The sequence below is a fragment of the Chrysochloris asiatica genome, unplaced genomic scaffold (assembly GCF_000296735.1).
Source record: "Chrysochloris asiatica unplaced genomic scaffold, ChrAsi1.0 scaffold00128, whole genome shotgun sequence".
Taxonomy (NCBI): domain Eukaryota; kingdom Metazoa; phylum Chordata; class Mammalia; order Afrosoricida; family Chrysochloridae; genus Chrysochloris; species Chrysochloris asiatica.
Genome location: NW_006408646.1, coordinates 8,495,665 through 8,519,113, shown reverse-complemented (window position 1 = coordinate 8,519,113; position 23,449 = coordinate 8,495,665). Strand labels below are relative to the sequence as shown.

Genomic DNA, 23,449 nt, shown 5'->3' with positions numbered 1-23,449 from the left:
AAAAAAAAAAAAAAAAAGTGGGGGTGGTGATGTGTGTGTGTGGACAATGGGAACATGGAAACATGAAGACACTGATTGTGTTACAGGGTGGTGCAGATTTGGGTAAATTTTCATCGTTTTAAGATGAACAGCTGTGACAATGTGTCGCATCCAGGTTCTGTGCTACTTACACCTTTGTCTTCAACACACAATCTGGCAGGTCAGAGTCAGACAGCCCAAGGCTGAGGATGGGGGGGTGGGGGGTGGGGGGAGTGGGGTAGTACCAACCTGCTTTCCGGCTCCAGTTTGCAGCAGATGGCAGCCAAGGGGAAGAAGGCTGGGGGACAGTCTGTGGGGACAAACTTCTCCCAGAAGAGCTTCACGTTGAGGCCAAAATCCAGTGTGCGGGGCAGGCAATCAGGATCTGCATATACCTGCCCAATGATCTGTAGGTGAGAGGATGGCTGGTTAGGAATGGAGAGAGACCTCGGCCATATGGTAGGGGAGGGTGCTGGTGTCTGGTCAGGAGAGGGGGTGGGAAAAAGCTAGGTCAGAGAGCTGCTCTTTGCTCATCTCTCCAAATCTTGCTATCCAAGAGCTCTCTCTTGAGTGAAGAGTCCAGGTGCTGAGGAGGACTTAGCAGAGGCCCCACTGCAGCATGAGGTCTGGCGGCTCCCTCACATCCCACCCTACTCTGGCTTGTGTCTGAGTAAATGCTTTGTAAGGCCAGGGGCTGGATCTCACACCCTTTGTACCAGCTGAGTGCTTTGTACACAGCAGACGTCAACTGATATTAAACATAAAAAAACAAAAAACAAAACTTTCCTTGAAAAAGGATAGTGGTGATGACTACACAGTACCATGAATGTGATCACTGAATTAGATACATAAAACGGAATTGTTTGGGGTTGTTTTTGTTGGTTTCAGTACTTTTATGGCTGAAGATATTTCATTTTACGCACACACATATATATAGCAGGGGGCTTCAAAAAGTTCATGGAATAATTCCATTATCTTTTTCAAAAAATTTTTAATTAATTTTTTTAAATTGCCTTCCCTGAACCCAAGTCCTGGTGTGACACTGTAGATTAATGATCTGGATGGCAAGGTCAGTTTGAACTGCAAGGTCGACGGTTCAAATTCACCAGTTGCTCCTTGGAAACCCTACACAGGGTCGTTATGAGTCAGAACTGACTTGAAAGCACTTAACAACAATGTTTAATGGAGCCCTGGCGCGGCGCTGTAGGATAAGCGTAAGACCACAAGGCTGGTGATTTAAACTCATCAATCACTGATTGAAAGCCCTATACTGGGTTGTTATGAGTCGGAAGTGACCGGAAGGTACTTAATGTCTAATGAGACTCCTAGTGTGGCATTGTAGGATCAGCAATGGGCTGTGAACCATAAGGTTGACAGCTCAAACCCAGCAGCTGTTCCTTGGAAACCCTATACAGGATTGCCATGAGTTGGAACTGACCGAACAGCACTTAACAACAATAGCTAATGATCGAGAACATTTCTTCAAATATTCGTTAGCTACCTGAATGTCTTCTTTGAATTCCATTATCTTTTTTTTTCTTCTTTAACAAACAGAAATGTATTCTTTCACAGTTTAGGAGGCTAGAAGTCTGAATTCAGAGCACTGGCATGTAAAAAGGTCCATGTTGCCTTTCGGCATCTGTAGGCTCAACATTCCTTGCCGATCTCTATGTACCTCGGCATTAATCTTTCCCTGGATCTAGGAGCTTCACAGTGCAGGGACACCAGGTCTAAAGGATGCACTCCACTCCCAGCTCTTCTTTTTTCCTACCCTCATCCCACCACTCACTTCCTGAATTCCTTTATCTCTGAGCTCCATATTCCTGTGAGTTTTTGGAAGCCTCCTCAAATATACATAGGTATATGCTTTTACTGTAATAGACATAAAACATATACAGTGTCTACATGGACATGGCAGTGTCAGTGATTGCTTTTTTCAAGCTGTGCAGCCATTTCTGCTCTTTTTCCAAATTATCCACCACCATTAACATACTTTCAGTGCACTCTATGCAAAAGCCCTCTCCCCTTGGCGCCAAAAACCTCAACCCAACCCACTGTCATCAAGTTCCAATTCATAGTGACCCTATGGGACAGAACTGCCCCAGAGGGTTTCTGAGGCTGTAATCTTTACAGAAGCAGACTGCCACATCTTTCTCCCATGGTGAGTTAGAACTGCTGACCTTTCTTTCAGTTATCATTAATGGACTTTTGGTTTCTACAGATTTGCTTTTTTTTTTAAAAGGGAGATCATATAGTATTTGTCCTTTTGTGACTAACTTATTTTTGCTCAGCATAATGTCCTCAAGGTCCATCCATGTTGTGCCAAGTGGCAGGACTTCCTTATTCTTTATGGTTGAGTAATGCTCCTTTGTATGGGTGGACTACATGCTGCCTAACCATTTATCAGTTGTTGGACACATTGGTTACTTCCACCTTTTGACTATTGTGAACAAGTACTTCAATGAACCCTGGTGTACTTGTCTCTTTGAGTTGCTGCTTTCAGTTCTTTTGGATATAGGAGAGGGCTTCAAAAAGTTTCTGGGAAATGGAATTAAGATAAAATTTTTCCACAAAACTTTTTGAAGCCCCTTTGTATACTAGGAGTGGAACTGCTGGGTTATATGGTAGAACTATGTTCAACTTTTTGAGGAACAACTGAACTGTATCTATTTTATGTTTCTACTAGCAATGGATTTTTCCCACAGCCTCACCAATACCTAATGATTCCAACTTTTTTGATCATTGCCATTCTTGTGTGTGTGTGTGTGTGTGTGTGTGTGTGTGTGAGAGAGAGAGAGAGAGAGAGAGAGAGAGAGAGAGAGAGAGAGAGATGATATCTCACTGTGGTATTAGTTTGCAGTTCCATGATGCCTAATAATTTTGAAGATTTTTCCATGTGCTTAGTGACCATTTGATTATTTCCTTGGTGAAATGTCTGTTCCAGTCCTTTGCCTATTTTTGATTGGGTCGGATTTTTTGTTGTTAAGTTGTAGAAGCTATTTTGTGAATTTTGAATATTAGAGCTTTATCAGATACAGGTATCTCATTTTTTGAAAGTTTGCTTTATGCTACTTTGTGTTTATGAAAGATCTGCATTCGTTCATGTTTTCACTAAATGAAAGAAATCTGAAGAGGATTTTCATTTTTGTGATAAGTGCAATAAGCATTCAGTGCTGGTTTTGCAGCAAACCATTACAGAGGCAGCGAGAGTGGCAAGCTCTTTCTCCAGGAACACCACTCAGCAGCTCAGCATAAAATCACCACAGTTTAGGACTGTGTCTGTGAACACTCTATGTCAGTGTTATTTTAGGGTTTAGATGTTGTCTGGTATGATTGGATACATGATCTTTTGGGTTGGGAAACACTCAAAAATTTTTCCTATATTGCTTCTTCCCATTATACAATTTTGGCTTATGAAGGGTTTCTTAGGAATGTTCTACTTTTGGATAGCAGGGGAAACCTATATATGACTTCCAAACTGATATATATATATATATATATATATATATATATATATATATATTTTAGTGGCTTCAAAAAGTTTGTGGAAAAATGGAATTGAAATATAATGGGCTTTTCCCACAAACTTTTCAAAGCCTCTTTGTATAGACAGACAGACATAAAGAAAGAGAGAGGGAGAGAAGGAAAGAAAGGACGAGAGAGAGAACGAGAAGGAAAGAACCCTTAGATTATTCCAGATGGCCCCTGTCTTTTCCCTCCTTTCCTATTCACAACATGCTTTACAGAGTCTTCCAACTGCCTGCTTCTGGACAGATCAAGTCAGGCTACTATCCAACTGCTAAGCTCTTAATGCAGGTATCAAGTCACAACTGGCTCTGTGTCCTTAGTGCGGAGCACAGGCCCGCCACTAGGCAGAGGAGAACTAGGCAATGATGTATTAAGTTCAAGAATGAGATGCACAGCCACAGAAAGCCTCCTGCCTTTCCTATCAGAGTTCTTGAGTTACCACTGCCTCTTTCTGAACCTGCTTTCTCCCCTGAAAACATACTGCCCAGTCCTCTTCATGGCACCAGTGAGTCTTAAGTACAGGAGCAGATGTGAAGACATGTTATAAACTATAAACCCACCCCATGGGATTTTGTGGAGAGTCACTTCTCCCTGTTTCTGAGGCAGGGCAGTGATCCTGGGAGTGCTGCCTTGGCCCAGACTCTGTTGGAGCTCACCTCACAGAGAACAATCCCGAAAGAGAAGACATCCACGGTCTCATCGTAGCTCTTTCCTTTGGGAACATAGGAGAACAGATTGTTAAGTTCAGATCCATTATCTGCTGTGCACGAGGTCAAGGTCTAGGGCCACTGCTAAGAATCCAGGCTAGAGTAGGTTCTGTGAAGATGCTCTCCCAATGCTGCCCAGAGCAGGTACCCCCACAAATCATTTTTTCTTATCAGCTGTTACAAAACTGCAATGCTTGGGATGGAACTGCCTGTTGCAGCAGAGAACAGAAGCACACCCATCCGGCTGTGGCAATGGCCTGCAGTGTGTCAGTGCAAACCACTTAACTCTCTGGACCTCAGATTGGGTTTGTGTCTGAGGTCTCAGGTTATGAGTTTACAGAATCCACTGGCTAGTTTAAACATTATCCACCAGGGGGCACCACATGTCAGCTCTCAGGAGAGAAGAAAAGGCAAAAGCCAGGGTAAAAAGTCACCTAAGCACTCAGCTGTTCTTGGGGTCCAAAAACCAGATAATCCTCACCCTTCCCCAAGATGGAACAAAGATCAGCGCCCAGTCCCGACCTGACAAAGAATGAAAGCCACCCACTTCTGGGCTCTGGGTACCTGGTTCTACGGCCTCCGTGGGACTCCTGGGGGCATGCCCCTCCTGGATCACAGGACTCACCATTCAGCATCTCAGGGGCCATCCAGTAGGGGTTTCCCACAACGGTATAGCGTTTCTTTCGGTCATTCTTGCGCAAGGTGCGTTTCTTGGAGGTTGCCTTCTCCACCGGGGGCTTTTTCCTCTCCTCTACTATGAGCCGGGACAGCCCGAAGTCAGCCACCACTACAGTCTTATCCTGGTAGGACACAGGTGAGGTACTGGGGTTGGGGACTAGGCCACCAGAGCCATGAAGAAGGAAAGAAAAGTTGCACAGCAAAGGACCCAAATCAGCTGCCATGGAGTCAACGCTGATTCACTGCCACCCCAGGAACATGTGAAGGAGAACTACGCTCCACAGGGTTTCTAATGGCTGTGTTTTCAGAAATAGATGCCAGGCCTTCCTTCTGAGGTGTCGCTGAGGGAACTCAAATTGCCAACCTTTTGGCTAACAGACATACTTAATTACTGTGCTACCCAGGGAGGCAAAACTAGTTATGTATCTAAACATGTATCTTGTGCTCACAACAAACTCCCTGAACGACCAGCATTTTCTTACAGAGCCCCAGAGCTAGGATGGGTGAGGCTCTGGGTTCTGGATAGTGAACTCATGACGTGAGAAGTGGGGTTGATTCTGTCCTGCTGTGTGCACAGAATGATTTAGGGCAGCGGCTAGAACCAGGATGAGGTAGAGGCAGAGACAAGAGGAAGGCAGTCAGTGTGGGGAGCCAAGTTTGCGGAGCTCCTCACATAGCTACAGGGTAGTCATGTGGCAAAGGGATGAAGACTGTTTGGTATTGGTCCAAGGGCAGGGCCGGGCCAGCTGATGCACACAAAGGCCAGACTGAAAGTCAGTAAGGGAAATAACACTGTTACCACAGAGCCGAGGGGCCGTGGCAGCAATGCTGAGTCAGAAGACCTGTAAGCCCCCTTGCTCTGTGGCCTCAGGGTGAGGCTTCAGGAGCCACAGCTACAAAATGGGGTGAGAAGCCACATAGAGGATAGGGCTATCTTCTGAGGTTCTGTCTAATAAATGCTTTTACTGGCTGCTACCCAGAGGAGGTGGAATTGTGTCTGCGTGTCTGGGAGCTCTCAGAAGAGAGAGCAAGGCTTTGGAGGCAATAGGAGGGCAAGACAGAAGACCCAGGGAATACTTCTGGTCTGAAACAAGGGGAGATAGTTAGCTTCCTTTGTGACAAAGGAGCCTCTGGGACATACCAGCTTGATGAGGCAGTTGTGTGAGTTCAGGTCCCTGTGGATGATGCACATGGAGTGCAGGTAGGCCTGGAACAGAAGCATGAGGTGAGGCCGATGCTAGAAAATCAAGCAGACCTGACTCTGGAGATGGGGCCACACAGCCTGGTCTCAGGTATCCCTACCCACCAGCCCGTGCTGTCTTCACCACCCTGAGCTCTAGGTCATCTGAAGTGAACACCACAGGTGCTCCTAAACCCAGTCCCCCTGGGACAATGGATGAAGTGACATCTTCTTGGTCCACGCTAGCTCTGTGCTCCTGACACTAACTCGAATTCTCCTCATTTCTACCTATACTTGAAACTCTTTCTACCTAAAGGCTGTTCATCTCCCATGCTACCTACTCCTCAGACACTTGTGGGCCTGGTTTTCCCTTCAGGCCTCCTCAGTGTCAGCCTTGCTTAAGGCCATCGCTTCACATACAGTGATCCCACCACATGGATGCCTCTACCCACTTCTGTCAAGTAGATCCTGAAACAAAGCATCCTTGTAGGACAGAGAACTGCCCCATAGGGTTCCCAAGACTGTCATCTTTGCAAATGCCAACTGCCACATCTTTCTTTGGTGGAGTGGCTGCTGGGTTTGAATAACTGACCCTTTGGCTAGCAGCCAAGCCCTTACCCACCGTGTCACCACATCTATGGATCTCACATCACTTAACTCCTCCCTCTACCTTGTTTCCTCTCTCCATTCTGACTCCATCTGGACTCCGTCTCATATGTCCCATAGCCACTCTCCCAACTTAGGAACCCAAAATGTTTCATTGGCCCCTACTCACGTCTCCCTGTGTTGAGACACTCCAGTCCACCCACCCACCCAACCTTCTAAAAGACCACTCTTTGGTCACAAAATGTTCTTGTCTATGTATTTTTCATGTCTGTCTCTTTGACTTCCTACATGAAGTCCAGACTCTCTCTTTGGAAACTAGAGATCTTTATCTACCCCAACCTACTCAGTGTTGTCATTAGAGACCCCACATGAATACAACTGGCTTGAATCTCCAGCTCAAGGACCAGACTGGCTGGCCTGGGACCCCAGCTCTGTACCTTTCTTGCCTTAGTTTCTCATCTGAAAACTAGGTTGTTGTGAGGAATGAGTACTCATCTGCACAGACACGTGCATGTCTCTGCTCAGTGCTTGGCATTAGGAAAGCACTCACTGATGGTTAGCATTTAGTATTATGCTTTGTACTATCTTTCCTCCTCTCTTCCCCCAGGCATATACTGCTGTCATCCTCTTAACCTTGCAGCCTCTCTGCCAACAGGCACTTCTATCCAATTCTGGTCCATCCTTCGAGGCTCAACTAGATAGACTTCATTGTCCCCAGGAAACCTTCTCAGATTTCATAGGTGCTTTGCTTGCTCCAAGGCTCTCAGTACCAGACTCCTCAGGAGGTTTTTTTTGCTCCGTGTAAAGACAGAGATTCTAAATCAAATTTCCATGGACAGGGAGTCCAAGCCACCTTGGCAATAGTTTACTTCTCCCATTTGCCTTATCTGTGTCCTGTCTGCCCTTGAAGGCTTTAAATACCTTGAGGGTAGAGTTGTGAATGAAGAATAGCTAATCAGAGGCAATTTAACTAGCAAACAAAAAAGCTCGATACAAAAAAGTGCTCAACAAACAAAACCATCCCAGAGTACCTGTCCTGTCATCCTTGCACATCTCCAGCAGGTCTGCTGGGGGACTCACCATTCCGGAGGCAATGCCTTTGGCAAACCTGACCTTCTGCTGCCAGGGGAACGGGTCCTACAGGATGGAGAATGCCCATCAGAGGCTGTAGGTCAATAGGGTCTTCCAGGGAACCCTCCCCACCAGTGCCCCCTCTAGCTACTGTGGTTCCATGGTAGTGGTGGCATGGTTTTATCCCACTGACAAGCCCCACACAGCTCTAGGTGGTTGTGTGCTCACCACACTTCGCAGAAAGTCCTTTAATGTGCCGCCCTCGATGTACTCGGTCAGCAGGTTCAGCTTCTTGTCCTTGTACAGTACACCAATGAACTTGAGCACATTGGGGTGGTCCAAGCTTCGCATAACTTTCACCTGGGAGGGGTGGAGCGTGGGGCTGGTTACTTTCTACTATACCTTCCTTATCCCTTCCGTTCAGGATCCAGCTTGGCAAGTGAGACCTACACCTCTACCCGCAAGTTGTGATGTAGCAGGATACACAGATCAGATAAGGGCCAGGAGCCTCCATGTGGCAAAGGGAAGCCAAGGTCTACAGGGACAGCCCCTAGACAGGTGAGGCCAACTCAAGACTATGGGAATGGAGCAACTTGGGGCGCTGACCCTGTGAAAACTGTGTGACTGTTCAGGGGTGTCTGTTTCTCAGGGAGGCCCATTCAAGGCGCCCTTAGCAGGTGCTCAGGTGATGGAGCATCAGGACCCATGGTCTCCTGGGAACCACTCTCCATTTTGATTGCATCCCCAGCACCCAGCTTGTGTCTTTAGTATATGTTCACTGAAACAGTAATTACGCTGTCATTCTGCACAGCAGGAATGTTGTTCCTCAAGAGCTTTTTTTGCTCCATTTTCAAGACAGAGATTCTAAATCAATTTTCCTCTGGAGACCATTATCTGTAAGGTCCTTCCCTTTTAATGGTGACACCAATCTTCCAACTCCCAGCCCCTCTTTTCACCTCAGTCAGAAATGTCTTCTGTGTCTCCTCGTCACACCGAATTAACTCTTTCATGACCATCACTTTGCCTGTGGCTTTGTGTGTCACCTATGAGGAAGACAACTGTTAATGGTGCCGAAATAGAAGGCAGTTTGTTTTGGAGAACTGTCAGTGAAAACCTAGCCACTATCCGTCCCATTCTTGAGGGACCCACTGCGCCTGATGACATGGACAGAGTCCAGATGAGGAGGACACAGCATGGGGGGGCAGAGGCCTCTCCCCTGGTGAGCTGGGCATGCATGGAGGAGAGTGAGGATCCAGAAAAGGGGTGGGGAAGGGGTCAAGCCAAGCAGGGGCTCTGGTCATTTGGCACAGGAGCGAGTCCCCTTTGGGTTGTTCTGCTGAGGGCCTGGGGGTGGAAGGGTCAGTGCCACAGACATGCGCCAGGGTGCTGGGGAGGTTGGGACGAGTTCTTCAGTCCCACTGCCCCACAAGCTGAAATACACTGCTTACCTGGCCCCCCCTTCTAGCTCTCAGCAGAGGAGGGGAGACAGAGAAAAAAAGAAAGAGAGAGAGAGAGGTTAGTCCCCGAGACTCCTGTCAGGGAGGTGGAAGTCACTCGTTCTGTGTGCTCCTCACAGCAGCTCAGCATTACTAAGCTTTCTGAGGACTCCTGCCTGCAGCCAGGAAGGAGGTCTGCTGTTCTCTGGGGTGGGGATGAGAACTCCCAAGAGGTGGGAGGGGGTGAGGGCAGTAGAAAGCCAAGCAGCTGCTGCCCATGCTCTCACCTTGATGGCCTGCCCGAAGAAGCCCTTCCCCAGGACCTCCCCGTGAATGAGGTCACACGGTCGGAAGATCTGCTGTGAGTAGCTGCTGGAACAGCGGAGCGATTCCGAGCGGCTGATGTCCCTGCTCAGCAGCAGTGGCTCCTTTGGGGAGCTGGGCCCAGGCGACTTGGAGATGCTGTTACTGCGCCTGAGGACAGGGCAAGACGGGTGAGGGTTCTGACTTCAGAGAGATGTGCCATTTGGGGGTTGCACATATCGGTAGCTCAGAAACACACAAGACTTAGTGTAGCCTGAGGGTAGCTCCAAACAGCCAGCTTCTCAGTTGGCAGTCAAGTGCATTCATCATTTTAAATACCAGCAGGGTCACCCATGGTCGACAGGTTTCAGCAGAGTTTCCAGACTAAGACAGACTATGAAGAAGAAGAGGAACCCCCTTCCGAATGGTTAGCCACTGAAAAATTTATGAATAGCTGTGGAATCAGATAGCCTAAACCTATTTTTAAGGTGGGCTTTTGGTGTGGCATAGGATCAGCACTGGATTGTGAACCACAAGGTTGGTAGTTGAAACCCACCAGCTGCTCCTCAGAAACCCTATACAGCGTTGCTATGAGTCAGAACCAACTCAACGGCACTTAACAACAACAACCACAATAAGGCCGCTATATTTACTTGTATGAAAGTGGCCAGTAATAGTGACGGCTGTGATGGTTATGTTGATTACCGTGGGCCACAGTCCTGCATATGAAGTGCAGTCCCAGTGTGGCCTGTTCTCATTTTCCTGGCTACCTGAGGTCAGCTGGCTCATGGTCTTGCCTAGTCTGCTCTCTGCTGCCCACTGACCATGCCCACTAAAGCACCAGACGAACTGTCTCCTATCCTATGTGATGGCCCTCCAGAGATGGCAGCAGCTTGTCCGCTGCCTCCACACCTTCCCTGCTTCAAGCTGTGCCCTCCCAAGCCTCCTCTGCCCACTCCTGCTCTGCTTTCATGCTCACTCATGCTACCAAGGCCAAGGGCAGTTAGAGGAGATGGCAGCAACCATGGGGAGGGGCAGTTTCCAGGAGCTGTCAGTCAGCAGTCACTGAGCGCTGACCCTATGCTGGGTACATTCCTTCTATGTCCTTTTCCACATTTCATAATTCCATTTCACAGATGCAGAAACAGAGGCACAGAAAGATGATCTGTACAGGGAGCTCAGCCCAGGATGGTGCTCTGAATTCCTGTTCTGTGACTCCCTCTAGGAGCCTGCCCCCAGGGACATGCTCTGCTCTTATGGGCCTGGCAGACTCTGGAGCCTGGGTTCATGGTCCTTCTCAAGTCAGAAACAATGTGCGCTTCTTTCCACGTTCTTGTAGATACTTAGTCAGTCCTCTGTGCACCCCTACTTCCATGCTTTTAGCCCCACTGCCCCCCAGAGGTCATGTTGCTGCCCACCTCCCACCACAGCCAGCTCAGGGGCTCAGTGGAAACCTGGTAGACAGCTGGGTCAACTCATGGACAGCCCGGCATGAACGATGATCCCTGGGAGTGGGGAGTGTTGGGTCAGCACAACCCTCATTGCCAGCTGGTTCCCTCCATAACTCCACTGGGATCTGCCTCATCTGAGAGATGGGCACAGAGACAGGAAAGAGTAAGGGTGGAAGGTGGCACCTCAAGGAGCGTCTCCTCAGTGTCCCTTCCAGATTCTCCTTGGTGTCCAGGGTGTTAAGGGTTGGGGAGTGGCCAGCATTCTGAATGTGGGGAGAAAGCCGTGCATCTAGCCGCAGCTGGTCCAGGCGTTGGGAGACGGGGTCATGCTCAATCAAGAGTTGAAGAGTCTGGCTCGTCTGGCTAATCGCGTTCTTTACCTATGATTAAGAGCAGTGTAAAGCTGGCTCCCACAGGCTGCCCATTAGACACAGTACCACATTGTGTCTAATGGTGGTCTCTAGCCACCTGCCTGTGCACTGATAGCCTACCAGGCTGACATAGAGGCCACTAGTGGTCACAGGTTCAGTGCTGAGATAGAGAGACAGGCAGGGAAAGGTAACAGTCACAGCCTGACCTCCCAGAGTGCCTGACCCATGTCCCACCCCACAAGACAACCTGGACACACACTGTACCTCCTCCACTTGAAGTGTACGGACAGGAGTCCCATTGATTTCCAAGATGCGGTCCCCGGGGTGGATGGCATTGCGGTTGTTGGAACTGATATGCATCCGGTTTACCCTGTGTAAGGAAGTACGGCAGGATGAAGACGCCTTAAAGACCTGGCCAGCCAATTTGTTCTCCAGGCCGGCCACTGGTCCAAAGGCCTAGACCACCCCGTCATGTCAGTGATGGGTATCACCACTACCCAGAGGCTCATGTCAGAAACCTGAATGGCACCCTCCCAATCTTGAGTTCCCTGTCTCCCCTACCATCCCTGAGAATCCTGCCTTTGGAGAATCTGCTAGTCTAGTCACGACTTGCCACCATCATGGCAACTAACATCTCTCCCCCGGATCACTGCAACAGCCTCCTGACTGGCCTTTCCACCTAGAGGCTTACCTCTGCCATCCAACCTCCACGTGGATCACCAGTTGTCTAAAATACCATCTGGTCATGTCACCCCTCAATGGACCTTGTTGAGGCTTCATAATGCACGCACGCCGGCTACTCCCAACCACCTATCTACACCAGACACAACCAGAGACTCTGCTGCTCCCTTGGTCCTGAATACAATTCCTTTCTCAAGTAACGAATAGAGTTTAAAGTAGACTTCACCTCCACTTGACTTTTCCAGTCTCAGGACTTCTCACTTGTAGCAAACACCAGCCCAGCTCTCAGTACAGAGTAGGTGCACAACAGTGATTTAGAGACAAAGTCCCATAGATGCCTCATCATTGGTATTATCTGAACATACCTTTTCTCCACCTGGTCTCTGTCTTGGACCTGGGATGGGGTCTTTTGGGTTATAGGTCTAATTTTCTCCATTCTCTAGTTGCATTCACTCAACCAACCAAGCAATACCAATGAGCACCTACTATGTGCCACGCATTGTTCCAGGTCCTGAGCACATAGCATGAGCATAGACAAAGTTCGTTCCGGAACTTATGTACTAGTGGGAAGAGCAGGTGACAGACTAACAAACTGTTGTTGTTAAGAGCCACTGAGTCAGTTCCGACTCTTAGCGATCCTATATAGAGTTTCTGAGGAGCAGCTGGTGAGTTTGAACCACTGAATTTGTGGTTCAAACTGACCTGTGATCTAATGCTTATTCTACTGTGCCATGCTCTTGTTGTTGTGAAGTGCCGTTGAGTTGGTTCTGACCCATGGTGACCCTGCATAGGGTTTCCAAGGAATAGCTGGTGAGTTTGAACCATCGACCTTGCAGTTCAAACACACAGTCACATCAGAGAATTTCAAAGAGCAAACACTCTTAGAAGCCTGAGATCTGAAAGGTGAGCAGAATCTGGCCTTGAGCATCTAGGTAAAGAACAGTACGTGCTCCAGTGTGGCTACAGCATGGTGAACCCCAGGAAGAAGACAAGGAACAGGATAAAGAGCGCTCTCATAAGACATTGGGGCCTGGGTCCCCTGAAGCCCATCTCGGGACTCTGCTTAAGGACCTCTTCTTTGGCAGCTGCAGGATTCCTGGGCAGATGTGGAGCCAACCAGCCCTGTAGATACTCACTCTCTGACTTGCACAGTGGTGGCATAGTTGGAGCAGGCGCTTTCTACAGACACGGAGAAGCCTCGCTTGCCCTCGGTGGTGGCTGGCATGGAGATGAGTGTGACAGAGTAGGGCAGCTGGTCCTGGACAGACTCCGTGGAGAGCCTCTCGAACATAGGAGCCAGCACCACCTCGTTGTGGCATTTCCCACTGAGGAGAAGGGCCACAGAATGGGTTAGGATTCTGGATCTCTACCTGGCCCCCTTCCCTCAACAATCACTGCACCATGTGGCTTCAAGTAACCCCACCTACAGACCCATTGCCATGATTCCAGCTGGTTGTTCAGAATGAGGAGTCTGGGGTCTCTATGGGCAGGCTGGAGCTGGGGTGGCATACTGGATCTGCAGTGAGTGATGTACTGACTGGGGGTGAGGTGGCCTGGGTTGTCTTTGTTCTTTCCTCAGTCCCCTTCCCCTCTCTGGACCTCAGTCTGACTTTTTTGTCTACCACGACAGTTAGACTGGCTGAGCTTAAGGGGTCTTTGCCTTTACTGTTCCAAGATCCTCCATGGACTGCCTTCCCCATCCCACCCAGAGGGTGGTGAAGTGGTAGGTAAGGACAGAGGGCAGAGAGATGCCAACCGTCTTGTTTGCAGGTTACAGAGCACTGAGTACTGCTGTGATAGGATGCTCTGATGACCCCACATTGCCACCTGTCCCTCCCCCCAGCCACTCTCATCGGGGAGGATGGACACGGAGTCATCCTCTTACCAGTAGAGGGAGGCATGCTGCACCAGTGCATATGCGTCCCCATCCTCGATGATCACCTTGCAGCTCATACAGGCAAAGCACTCGGGATGGTACTTGAACTCACCAGCCACCTGTGAGGGAGGGGCACAAGGAGGGAAGAAGTGAGCTGTCTGGGAGGACTGGGCCTTGCTGCTGTTGCTGAAGTATGGGTTGGGGTGGGGCATGAGTGACCCTGGATCAAGTAACTACAGACCCCAGTCATAATATCCCTTTTTACCCCTTGCACTAGGGCTGCCAGAGAAAAAGTCACATTGCTGCCTACCCTGTCATTTCTGAGATGGCAAACACTTGTTTTGGTCTCAGTACTGGGAATGAGACCTCAGAGGGAACCACCCCCATGAGAGACACACAGGTATCTCCCCCCCCCCCGCCCCGGCACAGGGTGGACTAGTCCAGGGCTGGAGCAGGCACAGAAGGTGGAACCGCTTTCTGCCAGTCCAGTGCGCGCTCCCTTTCTGGGTGGGTCCCTGAAGTAACTCCGGTGTGTCATGTTCTCCCACTGTATGTGCCTCCTCCCTGCCCACCTACTCCCAACACGCTTCCAGTTTTGACAGAGGAGTCTCACCTGGCACTTATGAGGTACTCAACACACATCTACCAAGTGGATGAATAAAGGGGGAAAACTCTGGCTGATGGGAAGACCAGAAAGATGACAGGCCATGAGGAACTGGAGGCATTGCCAACAGACTCTGTTTATCCAGGGGTCAAGATAAGGGGGCTCACTCACCATGACGGGCCCGGTCATCAGCAGGGAGCACCCATGGCAGAACTCCCCAAACTTGGCCCAGTAGTCCTTGTGGCAGTAGAGCTTCCCGTCCTTCTCATAGTACCAATTGGTGAGGGAATCCTGGCATTCTGAACACCTAGGAGGCAAGACAAGCACAGAAATTTTCCTGGAACCAGGTAACAAGGGACAGTCCTTACTCGAATCCAAAGTCAGGATTTCAGGAAGTCACAGGTCAGTGGCGTCCCCACAAAGGAACTCAGTTCAGAGTGAACAAGGCCCCAGAAACCAACACTGAGTTGCAGGCCTTAGCTGTAGACCAGCATTTCTTAACATCTTTGGGTCATGGAGTCATCTGCAAGTCTGATAAGAGGCAAGCAACCGCCCCCCAAAAATGCACAGACAAGGAAAATGAGCAAACAGACACTTTTTTGGGAGGAGAGGGAGGCGGACAGAGGGAAGGTATCAGACTCCTTGAATTGACCTCAGGTCCAGTCAGATTTCTCAATGAACCAAAGACGTTTGATCACTTTTCTACTCTCCAAAGCCTAAGACTCTGACAGTAGTGTAAGTATTCTTGCTAACTCAATGTGAATCACACAGAAGTAAGCCAGGCAAGTGCAGGATGCGGGCTGTTCTTCCAAAGTTAATGTCACAGGAGGAAAAGGAACAGCGATTTAAAATGTCTAGAGCTATAGCAATCACCTAAATCAAGATTCAATTCTGGAGTAGATTTTAAAAAACAAAAACAAAGCAAAAATCAGGAATACTCATAGCTGTGAATGGCATTTTCGGAACAGTTGAAAAAATTTGAATTTGGACCGTATAAATATCAGATTAGATTATGAAATCATTGTCCATTTTCTTAGATGTGATAGTGGTACTTTGGTTATGTAGAAAAATTCTTAGGAGAAACATACAAGAGGGCTTCAAAAAGTTCATAGAAAAACTGAAATAAAATAATGAATTCTTACCTAGCCTCTATGCCTTGATAATCAGAACTCGACTAGAGGAAGATTAAAAAAAAAAATTTTTTTTTGGATAAAGGAAATGAGTGTAAATTGCTACAATTTGATGAACTTGATCTATACTTAGGGATGTAGTAGCTCAAAATACCAACTGAGAGGGAAGGAGTCTTCCCATCAAGTATCAATCCTATCCTCTCTGTATACAGGGTAGATAGGGATGGGCAACTTAGACATTGGATACCTAAAATGAGGGGGCAATAAAGGCACAAAGTGACTGGCTTACAAGTTTCCAAGAGGGAGTTTAGTTTAAGAGTGTGTGAGGAACTAGAAAAAGAAAGAGGAGGAAAAAAAGAGTAATCTGATACTTTGATGAACTTGACCTATACCTATAGATGCAGTAGCTAAAAAGAGGGAACAAATCTTTACAGTGAGGATCATTCCCACCCCCTCGATACACAGGGTTGACAGGGATGGGCAACTTGGACATTGGTTACCCAAAATGGGGTGGGGAGGCCTACAAAGGCAAGGAGTGACTGGCTTACAAGCTTTCAAGAGGGAGCCTAGATCCAGAGGGCATGGAGGAAGGCAGAATCTCCACTGAGTAGTATCCAATCTGTCTGGGCGGGGCTGATGAAAGGAGATGGTGATAGGTCTCTTGTGGTAAAATAGTGAATAACTGTTATTAGGACTGACTGTGAAGGTTGGAAATGGAAAGGTAGACAATTTGTAGTAAAAGGAGGGGAGTGGTTGACTTTGCAGTCCAGGAGCAGAGGTCCCTGGGGCCATCACAGGAGAAGAGTGGAGAGGGGGAGAAGCAGTGATGCCAGAGATGGAGGCAAAGACAATGACATGAAGAGATGAAGCAGCTGGGGACTTTAGACCCAGATATGCCAGAGATGGAGGCAGAGACAATGACATGGAGAGATGAAGCAGCTGGGGACTTTAGACCCAGAGAAGGAAAGAGATTGTGTGCTGACGACCTGGCAGGTTGCAGGGTATCATGATTGATGATGCATGGTGGGGACTGTAACCATAGCAATGAAATGATATATGATAGGATGAATGTAAAGCTAATGTTCTCCCATGTAAATGATCACATAATTAAAAAAAAAAAGAGTGTGTGGGGGAAGGTAGAGTCCCCACTGAATAGTTTTCATCTTGTCTAGACGGGTATGGTGAAAAGAGATGGGAATAAGATTCTTATGATTCAATAGTGAGCAATTGTTATCACGACTAATTGCGACTGTCACAATTGTAATGGTAGAAGTTTTGTAACAAAAATGTGGGAGTAGTTAATCTTACAGTCCTGAAACAGAGGACCCTAGGACCATCAAGGGAGAAGAGCACAAGCGGAATGCATGACCCTATCCAGAGAAGCAGCAACACCAGAGATGGAGGCAGAGATGAGGACATGGAGAGAGGGAGCAGCTAAGGACTCTAGACTCATGGAAAGAGAGGGACTGGTTGATGGAAAAAATGGATTTTTTCCATGAACTTTTTGAAGCCCCTTTGCTTGAAAATACTTAAGAATAAAGAATCAAGATGACCATAGTTTACTTTTAAGTAATTAAGGAAAACACACATACACACAGAGAAAAGTAGCAAAAAGTTAACAAATGATAAATCTAAATGAACATGGATGGTCTTTGAATTATTTTTTCAACTTTTATATAGATTTGCAAATTGTCAAAATAAAATCTTAAAGGATACCTGATATTCCTTGTGGCTAAATAACAAAATGGCTATACGGATAAAGAATGGCACATGTTTAAGTACTGTGCTCCTTTAAAAAAAATCACCTATATGAGACCAAATGGTCAACCAGTATTTTAATACAAAGATGAAAATGTAAGGGGTCAGAGAAACTAGATGAAGGAAAACAGAATCACCAGAATGGAAATGACAATATTCACACATGATGAAGAATCTAATCAATGTCACTGAACCTGTGTCTATGCTGTTGAATGGGAACCTACACCACTGTGCAAACCCTTCACTGAAAATACAGTATCATGAAGCATAAAATAAAATATGGGGGGGGAGGGAAGGGAAAAGACAGAGACTCTATTAGCACTGCCCAAGAGGACCCACAGCTTGTCTGACAGCTGCCAGCAGGTCTACACAGTCTCCTCCGGACTCTGAGCCTCCAAGTATGCAAAGCCAAGAACGCCCTGACCTGCTGACCCAATGTCACTTTTTTCCAAGTTTGCAGACTCCTCATTTTTGCTGTGAAGGCCTGGCACCATCCACACTGACCACAGTCTCTATTCTGAGAGGCAGCTGGGAGTTGGATGGGTGGGTCTGAGATTGAATTCTGACCTGGCCACTGGCTAATTACGTTGTGTTGCTAACAGTTACTTTACTTCTCTGACCCAGTTTCCTCCCCTGCAAAACTGAATTGCTGTGAAAAGTAAATGAAATAGTTTGTATTAAAATATGAAGTATAGACAGTTTCCACGAAAGGTCCAGGACAGTAGGCACTCAATATATTTCTTTCGCCACAAAGAAGATGATGGTAATGGTAGCTTGCTTTTTGGCCACTAACTGCCTGTAGCTGGGAAACCTTGGACAATTATTTTTCGTGGACAAATGAAACTATACTAACATACTACTGCAAAGTGCCACTGGGAGGTAACTGTAAGTTAATGTATGAAAAAATATTTTGCAAACTACAGAGGGCAAGGCAGTTGCACTGATAGAGTAACTTGCTGGCACTGCAGATAGAAAAGACAGCTAGTTATACAAGGTCCCCATTCTGCCCCAAGAGCACAGAACTAGTTGGGGAGGAGATCCTAAAGGAAACACTACACAGCCACCAGCGGGGACGGGGGGATGAGGACGACTGGAGTGCATGGAAGCAGAGGCAGCTATGGAGAGCAGAAGCTGCGCTAGGTGGGTGCAGAGAGGCAGTTCTGAGAACTCCTCTCTCTCTTTGGAGTGCCTGGTTACACTGGGTGCTCAATAACCCTCTCGATGGTTCTGCTGCTGGCCACTCCTATCCTGTTGCTTTTCCCATCTGTCCTATGGGTGCTGAACTTCTGGGCCTTGAGCACTTGCTATGACAGAAAGGGTATGGTTATGAAGTGGCTAGATCTGTGCAGTGAGAGCAAACCCTGGGCATGTGGTCCCATTCATCTCAAAATCAAAGACATGTTGGATGAGCTCTGGATTGGGAGACACCTGGGGTCAAGTTCTGGGAGCTGCATGCCCTTGGACAAGCCCCTTTCTGGGTCTGGTTTCCCCACCTGTGCAATGATGGGGTTAGACTATACACCATACATTCTCCTACTCACTCTAATCCATTGAATTTTCTCTAAAAGCTCAGCCAGTACTGATTTCCTGACTCTTAAGCCTCACACCGATGGTCCCTTACACTCTGGGCTCACATACCTCCCCAGTCTGGGCTTCCAGCCTTCTCCAACTTGCACTTTACACTTGATACCAGGGAAGGTCTGGTTTTGCTCTGGTCAAAAATTTCATCACATTTTTCTTTCCTTCATAGCCATTCACTAGTCTCTGATGGGTCCATGCACCTAGACTCCACATGACAGACTTGCTGGTGGCAGAAGCCATGTCAGACATGTCTATCATGTCTGCTTGCTGCTGATGTGATGTGCCAGAGAGTCAGTTCCAACTCATAGCAACCTTGTACAATGTTTTTGAGGAGCTGCTGGTGGGTTTGAACAGCCGGCCTTGTGGTTAGCATTCCTACAGCATCACACCAGATGTTATAAAAAGAAAAAACAAAACAAAGCCCCATGAGGCTTGAATCAGGCTGACACCTATCCCCCACCCAGGATCCCAGGGCACACGAAGGCCAGAGCTGAAAGCACCAATATCTTAGTTTCTGGCTCTTGAGTGCTCTGAAGTCAGGTAAGAAATAATTCTATGAATTTCTATTCAACCTTCAGGCCTCGCTCAAATGCCCCAGACTTTGGTAGGCCTTTATTGCTTGTCCTGCTACTTACACTCTCTTAACTACCTCATGGTCACACAGTGACAATCCTCAGAATGAAAACACTTCATAGCTGTATGAACAGGCTCATGGTAACACAGAAGAGAAGGGGCAAAGCTTGGTCTAGATTCCAAGTCATGGATACCTAAAATCTTTCTTTCATATGTAAAAGTTGGGATTTCCACATAAAAAATCTGGATCTTCCACTATTAGGAACACTAAATTGGCAACAACTGGCAGTGGGTCAGTTTCAGTGGCCCTTTTACATATTTATTTTAAATTTTATTGTAAATTATGTGATAGTTTATATGGGGAAACATTAGCTTTACATTCATCCTATCGTATATCATTTCACTGCCATGATTACAATCCCCTCCATGCATCATCCAACCACCAAAGGGTATACCCCACAAGCCTGCCCCCTGGTTGTTAGCACACAGTCCCTCTCCCTCTCTGCATCTAGAGTCCCCAGCTGCTCCATCTCTCCAAGTCATCGTCTCTGCCTCCATCTCTGGTGTAATTGTTTCTTTGGGTAGGGTCCCACACTCCGTTCTTCTCCTTTGATAGTCCCAGGGACCTTCATTCCTGGACTACAAAGTCAACCACTCCCCTCCTTTTGCTACAAAATGTCTACCTTTATATTTCCAACCCTCGTCAGTCCTGATAACAATTATTCACTATTGTCCCACAAGAGTCCTATCCCCATCTCCTTTCATCAGCCCCACCCAGACAGATTGGATACTACTCAGTGGAGATCCTACCTTCCTCTGTGCCCTCTGGATCTAGGTTCCCTCTCAAAAGCTTGTAAACCAGTTACTTCTTGCCTTTGTAGGCCTCTCCCCTCCATTTTGGGTAGCCAATGCCCAAGTTGCCCATTCCTGTCTGCCCTGTGTATCGAGGGGGTGGGAATGATCCTTGCTGTAAAGATTTGTTCCCTCTTTTGAGCTACTGCATCCATAGGTGTAGGTCAAGTTCATCAAATTGTATCAGATTACTCTTTTTTTCTCTTCTTTCTTCTTCTAGTTGAGTTCTGACCATCCAGCCATTGAAGCCAGGTCAAGTGGGTATTATCTGCAAGTATGGTTGTTCTTATGCATATGCCCTCTCTTCTAATCAGCTGGACGCTTTACTCTCCGCTCTAGTCCTCTGTGGCTATGTCACTGACTCTGGGCCCAAGAGTCCCCAGTTTGCAGTGGCACTTTTAGATGAGGCATAGACTTCCTGATTTGCCATTGTCCTCACTATTCCCAGTCGTCTTTGATACCAAGACCAAGTGTCTACTGTTATCTATCATTGTGCTTATTTTCCCCATAACAACTACCTTTCTGTAACCATGTCTCTATAAAAGTGAAGCAAGACTATAAAGATAAACCAAGAGGACCATTTAGTCTGTCTTATATCCTTCTTTTTTACCCCCTTCCCTTCATCTATTAATTGTATTGCTTAGTTTTCTGCTTGGGTCTTTTTTTTTCTTTCAAGTTTTTATTGTGCATTGAGTGATAGTTTACATGGGAGAACATCGGTTTTATACTCATCATTTCATTGAAATGATTACAATCTCCTCCGTGCATCATCATTCAACAGTATTTGCTTCTATTCTGTTTTTTTTTTTTTTTTTAATTTGGATGTACTTATGTTCTTCTTACACCACTTGTAGGTTACCCACCTAGTCCTCTAGACAATTTGGGTTTGCAACCTCTGAACAAAAAGCAAGAGCACAGGCTTTGGAATCAGATGACCCAAAGTCCAAATCTCAGTGCCAGCACTTGCCACCTGAGTGACCTTGAGCAAACTGCTTTGCATCTCATTTGTGATAGGGCAACATCCCCAGCTACTTTTCAGGGTAGTAGTGAGGGTTAGATGTGGTCCTGAATGACTGTGAGGTACCTAGAAGAGGGCCAACACTAGAAGGAAAGGTCCCTTTTTCCTCCTGCCACCTGACTTACAGCTCCTTGGATACCTTTCATCCTTCTCCCTAGACTATGAGAGCTCCCTGAAGATAGGAACAGTGTCCCATTGACCTTAGGTAGACTCAAAACCTAGCAAAGGGCCTGTAAGCAAAGGTCTCCAGACTGTAAATGGTAGGAGTGGCAGGATGCAGCAGTGTGAGCACAGGGTCCTGTGGCTCGTGGTCACCAGGCTTTGTCCTTCTCCTCTCTGCAGTGGAGAAAAGCTGGTGCATACAAATTGGCACTGCAATGCAGGCCTGGGCCCTGTTACACTCTTGTAATGGTATGTGCGCCGCAAGGCACAGGAGCACCAGAACACGTCCTCCTTTCCATTGCCAATAAATATCCTGCTTTTGTTTGCAGCATGTAGTCTTGGCCAGGCCAGGGGGAAGGGAGAGACACGAGTGCAGGCATGCAGAAGACAGCCACGTCAGTCTGCTGGGATGAGCACCTGGCTGGAGAGCGACATCACCACCGTGTGCACTGGTGACAAGGAATGCCTTTGAAAGGCATGGCCAGCTACATGGCTGAATTCTGCAGCCACAAGTGTCTTCAAGGAACAGGAAAGCAAACAACTTTCTGTTCCTACTGTGAGTCCTCGAAGTCTGTTTTTCCCCAGGACACAACCAGGGCTTAGGCCACTGGAGAAGTTGCCACGAACACTTTGAGAATCCTCGCTTGACTCTTAATAATAACTCTTAATTAAATGACGAACATATTCCAGGGGCAGTATGAAATCCTTTACTTATATTATCTCTAAGCCTGCAGGAAGTTAGCACTATGCCTGTTTCATAGACTACATGACTGGCCATGATTCTCAGCGGTTTGGCAGTTATATAATGATGTAATTTGGCAAAAAGTTGTGAAATGATGTAAATATCACCAATGATGTGATCTAGCCAATCAGTTGTAAGGGAACTAGGATGGGATGCAACACCCTTACTCAGGGTACAGCCTTGATCTGATGTAAGAGGTGTTTCCACAGAGTGTGGCCTGCACCACCTTTATCTTACAAGAGATCAAAGAAGAAAACAGCCAACAAAGGAGGGACCTGATGGCCTTCAAGAAAGAAGAGACACCACCCTCAGAACAAACCCCCTTCCAAGACTAAGACTCAATGGGAATACACACTCTGATTAGTGATCACATTCATCACCGATATGGGGAAGTGAGGGAAAAACAGCAATGAAGCTGTGAGGTAAGCCCTAAAACGTTCAACAGACTCCTGTGAACCCGGGTGGAGACCTGGTTGGCCAGCAGTGTGGCAAGACCTGAGGACTTTTGGGCCCAGAGTCAGTGATATAGCCACAGAGGACCTGAGTGGAGAGTGAAGCATCCAGCTGATAAGAAGAGAGGGCATATGCACAAGAACACCCACACTTGAAGATAATACCCATTTGACCTTGCTTCAATGATCAGAGCTGAACCAGAAGAAAGAAGAGGGAAAAAAGAGTAATCTGATACAATTTGATGAACTTGACCTACATCTATGGATGCAATAGCTCAACTGAGGGAACAAATCTTTACAGCAAGGATCATTCCCACCCTCTCCATACACAGAGTAGACAGGGATGGGTAACTTGGACATTAGCTATCCAAATGGGGGTTACAAAGGCAAGAAGTGACTGGCTTACAAGCTTTCAACAGGAAGCCTAGATCCAGAGGGCACAGAGGAAGGTAGAATCTCCATTGAGTAGTATCCAGTCTGTTTGGGTGGGGCTGATGAAAGGAGAAATGCAGATAGGTCTCTTGTGATACAATAGTGAATAATTGTTATCAGGACTGAATGTGAGGGTTGGAAAGGTAAAGGTAGATGTTTTGTAGCAAGGAGGGGAGTGATTAACTTTGCAGTCTAGGAGCAGAGGTCCCTGGGACCATGAAGGGAGAAGAGCGGAGAGC

At 47.2% G+C, this 23,449-nt stretch overlaps 1 protein-coding gene across 4 annotated transcripts in view; it reads right to left on the bottom strand.

The window, feature by feature from the left end:
- The window catches only part of LIMK2 (LIM domain kinase 2), a 98,411-nt gene that overhangs the window by 8,125 nt on the left and 66,837 nt on the right, over positions 1 to 23,449 (bottom strand). For 2 of the 4 annotated variants that reach the window (XM_006869267.1, XM_006869268.1), the window contains 13 exons: positions 14,682 to 14,817; positions 13,916 to 14,025; positions 13,167 to 13,355; positions 11,614 to 11,719; positions 11,162 to 11,358; positions 9,512 to 9,698; positions 8,745 to 8,831; positions 8,017 to 8,148; positions 7,798 to 7,854; positions 6,073 to 6,138; positions 4,879 to 5,053; positions 4,203 to 4,258; positions 268 to 425 (listed from right to left, as the gene is read on the bottom strand). In XM_006869267.1, the coding sequence (XP_006869329.1) occupies positions 268 to 425; positions 4,203 to 4,258; positions 4,879 to 5,053; positions 6,073 to 6,138; positions 7,798 to 7,854; positions 8,017 to 8,148; positions 8,745 to 8,831; positions 9,512 to 9,698; positions 11,162 to 11,358; positions 11,614 to 11,719; positions 13,167 to 13,355; positions 13,916 to 14,025; positions 14,682 to 14,817 (1,656 nt within the window). Of the gene's footprint in view, positions 1 to 267; positions 426 to 4,202; positions 4,259 to 4,878; positions 5,054 to 6,072; positions 6,139 to 7,797; positions 7,855 to 8,016; positions 8,149 to 8,744; positions 8,832 to 9,511; positions 9,699 to 11,161; positions 11,359 to 11,613; positions 11,720 to 13,166; positions 13,356 to 13,915; positions 14,026 to 14,681; positions 14,822 to 16,292; positions 16,324 to 23,449 lie in introns of those variants that run through there. The other 2 variants (XM_006869270.1, XM_006869269.1) reach the window with 2 other exon arrangements.